Raw genomic sequence first — 9,606 nt, 5'->3', positions numbered from 1 at the left:
AGGCCTGGCGTGCTGTGATTCATGGGGTTGCAAAGAGTCGGACACGACTGAGTGACTGATCTGATCCGATAGTTTTTATTTACAGATTTTTTAGTTGTAGTTAAATACATGTAACATGACGCTTACCATCTTAATCATTTTTAAATGTACAGTTCAGTAGTGTTAAGTATATTCATACTGTTCTGCAACAAACCCCTAGATATGTTTCTCAGGCAAAACTGAAATTCTATACCAATTGAACAATAGCTCCTTATTTCTCATTCCCTCCAGCCTCTGGCAACCACTTCTCCACTTTGTTTCTATGAACTTGACCATGCTAGGATACCTTTATAAGTGGAATCATCATACAGTATTTTTCTTTTTTGTGACTGGCTTATTTTTCTTAGCATAATGTCCTCCAGGTTCATGCATATTGTAGCAGGTGTCTTCATTTTCTTCTTAGTTTGAATAATATTACACTGCACATATATACTACATTTTGTTTATCCATCTATCAATGGACACTTGAGTTTCCACCATTTGGCACTGTGAATAATGTTGCTATGAAAATGGGTATAAAATATCTGAGATTCTGCTTTCATTCTTTTTTATGCATACCTCAAATTAGATTGCTAGATCATATGTTAACTTTATTTTTAATTTTTTGAAAAGCCACCACACTGTTTCCCGTAGTGGGATGCACCATTTTACATTCCCACCACTAGTGCACAAGTGTTCCAATTTTTCCACATCCTGCCCACTATTTGTTTTTTTGTTTGTTTTTTTGATAGTAACCATATTAATGCATGCAAGGTGGTAAGATTATTTTATGTCCTTCAGTCATAAGGACAATTTCAATTAATGTCCAAGAGCAAGCTAGTAACTGCCCCTCAAATGGAAATTTTCTAGTCCAAAGTCCCAGGAGGCATTACTGTGGGGGTGTTCACAGGCTTTTGCTATAAGCCACAGTTTACCCTCCACATCAGTCTATGGTTCAGAGAACTCACTTATACCAGCACACAAGGTTTTATTCTATACTGTGTGGGCAATCTTAAAAGCATTTTTTAACTGAAGTATAGTTAATTTACAGTGCTGTGTTAGTGTCAGGTGTACAGCAAGGTGATAAACACATACTCTTTTTCAGATTCTTTCCCATTATAAGTTAGTACCAGATATGGAATATGGTTCCCTGACTGTACAGTAGGTCCTTGTTATCTATCTAAAGTATTTTATATATAGTAGTATGTATATATTAATCCCAGATTCCAAATGTATCCCTACTCTACTCCTTCCCCTTTGATAACCATATATTTTCTATGTAAATAAGTTCACCTGTATAATTTTTTAGATTTCATATAGATAACATGATATTTGTATTCCTCTGATTGACTTCACTTAGTATTATAATCCCTAGGTTCATTCGTGTTGTTGCAAATGGCATTTCATTCTTTTTATGACGGAGTAGTATTCCATTATATATATATATATTCATCTGTTGATGGACACTTAGACTGCCTCCATGTCTTGGCTATTGTAAATAGTGCTGCTGTGAATATCGGGGTCCATGTATCTTTTTGAATTAGAGTTTTCTCTGGATATATGCCCAGGAATGGGATGGCTGGATCATACGGTAACTCTGTTTTTTGTTTAGTAAGGAACCTCTATACTGTTCTCTGTAGTGGCTGCACCAACTTACATTCCCACCAACAGGGTAGGAGGGTTCCCTTTTCTTCACACCCTCTCCAGCATTTATTATTTGTAGAGTTTTTGAAGATGGCTATTTATCTGAGGTGAGGTGGGACCTCATGATAGTTTTTATTTGCATTTCTCTAATAATTAGTGATGCTGAACATCTTTTCATGTGCCTGTTTGGACATCTGTATTTCTTCTTTGGAGAAATGTCTTTTTAGGTCTTCTGTATATGTGTGTGTGTGTGTGTGTGTATATATATATATATATATATAGCTATAGCTATTAAGCTGTATGAATTATTTGTATATTTTGGAAAGTATTCTCTTATTGTCACATCACTTGGGCTCAGGCAATCTTGTTTACTCCCATTTAGCATATCTGACTGATACTTCTTGAAGGGCAATTTATAGTACTAGGTAGGGGAAACATTCCTCAGTCAGATATAATTTCCACCCACATAATCCATTCAGATAAAAGAGACAAAGAGACCCAATCACTTGATGTTAAAGCCTGTTTAAAAATTCCATTTCTCATCCAAACCTCCTCTTAAATTCTATCAACCCTGCATTTCTATATTCTCTCAATCCAATTGCAGCTCCAGTTATGGATCACCAGTGGGTTTTGATACTTGACAAGGAGCTTGAGGTTCTCTAGTGAAGGAGTCCCAGATAGACCCTTGGGACCACTGACGTTTTAAAATGTCCAAAGGACCTAGGTAGTTTGTATGAAGGTGATAGCAGTGCATAAATAGTTAAGTGAATGGTTCTGGATGTATTGTGGGATCAGGGACTGATTATATGCGGAAAGGGCATTGTGAGAATGGGAGAAAAATAGGAATCACTCCCCAGCAAGCCCCTATGTCAGTCAACAGAAAAATGGAAAAAATCAAATCAGTATAGTCATACAGTGACTAAAAAAATCTAACGGAAGTACAGACAACAACTGGTGTGTGCAATACATGGATGAATCTCAAAAATATACTGAGTGCCATAAGCCAGACACAGATGAGTTCATTCTATTTTTATTCCCTTTATGTAAAGTCTAAAAATAATCAAAACTAAATTATCATTGATATATCAGGAAACTGGTTATCTCTGAGAGGAACATATTGTTTTGAAAGGCAGGAGGGAACCATTAGGGGTGAACAACCATTATGGAGACCAATATATTATAAATCTTGATATACATCATCCATGTTTACATGGATGTACACATGTATAAAATTAATCAAGCATTAAATTTAATATTTTATAAGTAAACTTGTAAATTTTGTGTTTATAAGTTAGAACTCAATAAAAACATTAAATGTAGTAATCATTCTTAGAATAGAAATAGAAGACATAACTTCTTTCATATTATTAGAGAAAAAAGAAAGGAATGAAATGAAATCGTGATAACAAGAGAGGGCAAGAAGGATGGAACAAAGAGGCAAGAAAGAAGTGGTTAAGAGACAACACACAATAAGCTGGCAGAAAAAAAAATTTGAAAAATATTGAGCTACATTAAGTATCAGAAAAAACAAATTAAGATAAAAGATATGAATAATGAGGATCATTACATAATGAAGTCATTCACCAGAAACACATAGCAATTCTCAATCTTTATGTATTCAAGAATATAACTTTAAATTACATGAGGCAAAGTAGACACAAACATAAAGAAAAATTAACAAATCCACAATTATGGGATTTTAAAACAATTCTCAGTGATTGACAACGCTATCAAATAAAAAGTAAACTAGAATAGGAAAGACTTGAACATCACTATACAAGGAAAGAACTGGACCTTAATATTTAGAGAATATACTTTCCTCTCAAGCATATTAGACACACACAGGCACTCATGCAAGTTTCAGCCAACACCAATGTATGAATATCATATAGAACATGTTAAAAATAACACCAAAAATATCCATGTTTGTAAATTTTAAAAACATATTCTTTATAATTCATGAGTCAAGAAATAAAGAGAATGAGAAAATGCTTTAGGAACTGAACAATGAAAATACCATGTATCACAGCTCAGGGAATGCTGCTAACTAGTAGTAGAGAATAAAATTTAAACTTAGATACAACAATTACAAGAAACTTTTTTTTAAATTCTTAATGCACTAAGTACCTTATCTAAAAATCCAGAATGAAAACAATACAGATCGCAAATCCAAAGAATATGGAAAGAAGGTGAAAAAGACAATAGCAGCAAATAAAATCAAAAGAGAGGATGAGTAAAGAAAAAGGCTAGTTCTTTCAAAAGATACATTTCTGGCAAGAGTGATCACATAAAAGAGAGAAAGCAAAACAGGACATGGCTATTGAAAAAATAAATTTTCAAGATGAACAAAAATGGTAACTTTAGAAAAAAGTATATCTTAGAAAAACTAAGTCGTCAAGAAAATTTAAAAAATCTAACTAGACTGAAAATCTAAGAGAAATTTGGGCAAAAATCTCCTCAGCTAGGTATGGAGAGAAAATTATTGGCTAAGACCTTTTATGCTTAGAAATGTAAAATTTCTAAGTACGAACAAACAAAATTCATTAATATATTTAAAAATGAATACCTCCCAAACAGGTAAGTTTACTTCAGAAATATATTAATAGTGAATATACTAAAATTATATATTAATATTAAATAAAAAATTGTTACTGTAAACTGATGTGATGCATTTAAACTTTCACTTCCATTCATGCATGCTAAAAAAAAATCACAAAACCTTAGAAGAGCCCATATTAAAATCAGAAACATCATAAAAATGCCTTTTCCTACCCTTTTCAAGATTAAATGCTATTGCAGTAAACAAATGTAGCATTATTCCCACACACAGTCAATATAGTAAAAAAAAAAGTGGTTTTAGACCATTTACTCTCAGGTAAAGAGAGTTCACTAATTTACTCTTCACACTTCTTCCATTCAGAGGATATCATAAGGAACAAATTTGAATTGTGTAATTCGTTTGAATGAACCCAGAATGTTTTATTTTCCTGACGTGTGCCTCTTCTCTCAAGATTAAGAGGTGAAGCCTTTAGTGTTCTATGCTTGCTTAGGTAGTACTTTGATAGGTGTCTACGTGCTTTCACATTTGTCTTCACTTTGTCCCTGAGGTGACTTTCTGGTCAATACTTATCTGAAAGGACAGTTTCAATACTACGCAACTACGAGTCCTTCGAAGGCTGAAAAACGGAAGAAAATGGAGAAGGGAAAGATGGTGCATCCAAAGAATGACTCCCTCTCTTTCCTATTCTACCAGGGAACCTTCCACTTACCAAGTTCTCTCTTCCCCCTTGGCAATGCAAAACATCTTATTCTTAATACATTTTATGTACAAAATTCAAGGATAGATTAATCAGCCGAAGTTTAACGACTGGAATAAAAGTTACAAAACCGTCAATCTTCCTCGACGGGGAACTACGGCCCTGGCACTACCAACCAATCACAACCAGCTAGAGCCGAGAAGGCTGAGGGAACCAGATCAGAGAGGCACAAACCGGAGCGTTCCGCCTGCGCAGCGAGGGGCGAGACTGCAGTTCCGGGGTTTCGCGACGACGCGGCGCCCGACCAGTAGGAGCCGCCCTCGACCAGCGGGCTCAGAAGGCACGACGACTGCTCGCCTTCGCCACACCGCCACTGACCGACCACCCGACCGGCAGACATGGTGGAAGCGGATCGCCCGGGGAAGCTCTTCATTGGAGGACTCAACCTCGAAACTGACGAGAAATCCCTCGAGGCTACGTTTGGCAAGTATGGCCGCATTTCCGAGGTGCTGTTGATGAAAGATCGAGAAACCAACAAGTCCAGGGGCTTCGCGTTCATCACCTTCGAAAGTCCGGCAGACGCGAAGGCCGCCGTGAGAGACATGAACGGCAAGTCCCTGGATGGTAAGGCCATCAAGGTGGCCCAGGCCACCAAACCGGCTTTCGAGAGCGGCCGGCGGGGCCCACCCCTGTCCCGCAGCCGGGGCCGCTCGAGGGGCCTGCGCGGGGCCCGCGGCGGCGGTCCGCGGCGCCCCCCGTCCCGCGGAGGGCCTGCGGATGATGGCGGCTACGCGGGCGACTTCGACCTGCGGCCCTCCCGGGCCCCGCTACCCATGAAGCGCGGGCCGCCACCACCGCGGAGGGCCGGCCCGCCCCCCAAGAGGGCCGCGCCGTCGGGCCCTGCGCGCAGCGGCGGCGGTGGTGGAATGCGCGGGCGGGCTCCGGCCGCGCGAGGTCGAGACGGCTATGAGGGCCCGCCGCGCCGAGATCCGCCGCCCCCGCGCCGGGATCCCTACCTGGGTTCCCGGGAGGGGGGCTACTCTCCCCGAGATGGCTACTCCAGCCGCGACTACTCGAGCGCCCGCGACGCCCGGGATTTTGTCCCCTCGCCCAGAGAGTATACCTACCGCGACTACGGCCACTCCAGCGCCCGGGATGAGTGTCCATCGAGAGGCTACGGCGACCGAGACGGCTACGGGGGGCGCGACCGCGACTACGCGGATCACCCTAGCGGAGGCTCCTACCGAGATACCTTCGAGAGCTACGGGGACCCGCGCAGCGCCGCCCCCGCGCGTGGGCCCCCTCCATCTTATGGTGGCGGCGGCGGCCGCTATGAGGAGTACCGCGGCTGCTCGCCCGACGCCTATGGCGGCGGCCGCGACGGTTATGCTGGGGGCCGGAGCGAGCGCTACTCGGGGGGCCGCGACCGGGTAGGCAGAGCGGATCGCGGGCTGCCGCAGTCCGTGGAGAGGGGGTGTCCGCCCCCGCGCGAGTCTTACAGCCGGTCGGGCCGCAAGGTCCCCCGAGGCGGAGGCCGCCTGGGGAGCCGCTCGGAGAGAGGAGGAGGAGGAGGCCGGAGCAGATACTAAGACCAGCAGACCTTGGGACCAAAACCATGTTTCAAAGAAGTTCCAGAGAAGAAGAGCCTGTTCTGTGGTAACTACCCAAGGACTAGTGCAAGGAAGAATTGTTTTTCACTTTTTAAAAGTTTCCTGTTAACTTCTCCATGATTATTTTTGTGTGTGTGCATTTGAGAGGAAAAGTTTAAACTCGTTTTGATTTCGTTCTGGAATTGTTAACGTTTCTTTCAACAAGCTCATTTAAAAGCATACGATTTGAACCTGCTTACTAGTCGTCTTATGTTTCCAAGTAGAAATTCTCCTAAAGGCTTTCTTCCTTCTAAATTTTCCTGATAAATGAGGCCGAAAGTTCTAAGATCTTTTACAAAGAAAATTTTACAAATTTTCCTAAGATGGAAAATTGGACCATTCTTTACATTCAACCCAACTAGATTGGAGCGTGGGGGTGGGGGTGGGGTTGAGTGGGAGCGACTGGTGTGTGCTGCTCCTGAGATTTCAAGGTGTCTTTCAAACTAAATCTCAGTGTTAACCTGTATTAAAAAGCAAACAACTGACAGCAACAACAGAAACCGCTTAGATCAGTATATATAAAGAAAGAAAGTTCTGTTCACAAGTAAGTCTTAAAAAAAAAAAAAGAAATTGCTGGGCATATTTTGCCTTTTTTCATACTTTGAAATCTGCAGAATTTCCTATTCTCTTGCTCCCCAAAATACCATTCTTGTGTTGAAGTAGGATGGAATACTATATTAAAGATTTGGCCAGCCAACCACAAAGCTGCAAACCACCCCTCTTAAAATCAATACCATTCATTTTCACCACCAAATTATTAAGAAACAAATAGAAAATATACCGTTGGTGGATTTGGAAATCCAAATGGCTTCTATTCCTAACTGCGAGCTACTTGCCCTTTGGCTCTAGGAAGTTGGAGAATTGAGCTTCTCCCCTCTAGGGGTGGAAGAATCAAAAGTAAGCACCATTAGAGCTCAGAAACTCAGAGAGCCCCTGAGAGCTTGGCATTTCAACATCTGAGGAACTCAGTCTAGTATGAGACACTTGGGTCTTCCTGTCCACAAAAGGCAAGGATATGAGTTGAGTGGTCCATACATTTTTGGTGGGGAGAAGGGCTTGAACACAGATTTTAGAGGCTTTCTCCAAAGTGGCTCACGAATGATATGAGAGTCTCCTTTGTTTTGCCTCAAGTGCAGGGTAAGAAACATTTGTTCCATTCAGCTCCTGTGGAATTTCTCTGTTTATCTGAAAGAAAGGTAATTGTACAGTCAAATGTCTGTAATGACCAAATGAAGAATCAGGTCAAAACATTAGGAGCCACGTTCAGTGTAATAATTGCTGGAGAAACAGATGAACACATGAACAACAACAAAAGTACTTACAGAGATCTGAATATAACATACATGATTCTAAAAGCATGATTTTTTGATTAAATAATAAAGTGAGTGAGTTAAAGGAAAGGCTGTGGTAGTGGCCCAGAAGATCAAAGGCAACTAATAGCTCAATAAAAAAAGATCCAGGAATTAATCTGGCAAAAATGTGTAAGACCTTTATGGAAAAAATGTTAATCTTTATTTAAGGACATAAAAGAAGTCTAAATAAATGGAGATTTATGCTATATCATGGTTGGGAAGACTTTATCATAACTGTTCTCAACCTTGCCGAATTAATTTGGAAAATCAATACAACTTCAAGTGAAATTACAACATGATTTTTTTCCCCACACAGCCCCTCCCCTCCTTCCCAGTATTTGTGTTGATCAGCGATGGAATACTAAATAAAAGGTTTGGCCAATCATCCACAAAACTGAAAAAAAAATGTAGCTCCCATTTACTACCAACAAATTATTAAGAAACAGATTTTTAAAAAAAAACACTAATGGGAGACTAAACTAATCCTGAAACTTACATGGTTGAATAAAGAGAAAAGCAAAACAAGCAAAACAATTCTGAAAAAAAAATTAGAACTTACTCTATCAGATACCAAGACTTAATGGAAAGTTCTAGTAATTTAAGCTGTGTGACATCTTTGGACAAATATAAGACAGATCAGTAGACCAAAATAGCCTAGAACAGGCCAAGCTGTATGTGAAAATATATGATAGCTCTAAAAGTTGGTGAAAGGATGGACTTTTTAAAAATGGCTCTCTTTGCAAAAAGATAAAGTAAGGTTCTCTTAACAGCATACACAAAAATATACTGTAGATGGTTTGAAGATATAAATGTGATATGAAGAGGAAAAAACACTTGAAGAAATATGTCACACTGAGGTAGAGAGTTTCTTTAAGATAAAAAGCACAAACCTAGAAGGAAAATGTTGATACAGTTTTCCACATTAATATTTTTTGTAATAGTCACTGATAAAGTGAAATATTAAACCATAGATTGGAAGAATTGATTTGTGTTGAAATAATTTGGAAAAGAGTACTTAGAAAATGAAAAAAAAAAAAGTGGGCAAAAGAACTTAACCTTTCTGATAGATGTGTAAATTGACACAATCACTTTGGAAATGATTTTGGCAATGCCTAGTACAGTTGGAGAATACATATCTACGACCCAGAAAATCTGCTTCAAGGAGAGGACCTAGAGAAATTTGCACATGTACACAAGGAGATATGTACAGGATTGGTTTTTACAACCCTTGAATGTTAAAAAGGTAGAAAGCCTACTGGAGAGGATCAACTGAGAGTTATTCTTACACTGAAGTTCAATGTAGAAGCTAATGTGAATCAACCAGATCCACAAGAATCAACAGGTAAATATCAAAATATTTGTTGGGTGAAAAAGGCAAATTGCATAAATACAGGTACAGTAAAAGGAACAAGAGATTGGAGTGATGACATAAAAATGATACTTAGTGTGAGGAGGAAAGGATGGGATGAGGACTGAGCTTTAGGTGAATTGTAGTGTTTTATCTCTAAAAAGAGATGGATTTTAAGCAAAAATGGCAATGTTATCTTAATTTCTATAGTCTATGCATTGGCATCTCATTGTATAATTTCAAAATGCTTTATAATACAAATATTAGTATGAAAAGGAGAGCTTAGTAAGCACCAGAATATAATGACTACTTAAAAAAAAGTTAGCTAATGAATATTA

The 9,606-nt window shown here is 39.6% G+C and overlaps 1 protein-coding gene across 1 annotated transcript; it reads left to right on the top strand.

Annotated features, from left to right (window-relative positions):
• Positions 1–5,155: 5,155 nt before the first annotated feature.
• Positions 5,156–6,936, top strand: RBMXL2 (RBMX like 2). The gene has a single exon (XM_070803741.1). It carries the CDS (start codon positions 5,318–5,320, stop codon positions 6,506–6,508), a length of 1,191 nt encoding a protein of 396 aa, XP_070659842.1. The 5' UTR covers positions 5,156–5,317; the 3' UTR covers positions 6,509–6,936.
• Positions 6,937–9,606: the final 2,670 nt, after the last annotated feature.

Source organism: Bos indicus, chromosome 15 (genome assembly GCF_029378745.1).
Source record: "Bos indicus isolate NIAB-ARS_2022 breed Sahiwal x Tharparkar chromosome 15, NIAB-ARS_B.indTharparkar_mat_pri_1.0, whole genome shotgun sequence".
Classification (NCBI taxonomy): Eukaryota; Metazoa; Chordata; class Mammalia; order Artiodactyla; family Bovidae; genus Bos; species Bos indicus.
Note: the sequence above shows the minus strand (reverse complement) of the source record. Positions and strands in the feature narration are given on the sequence as shown.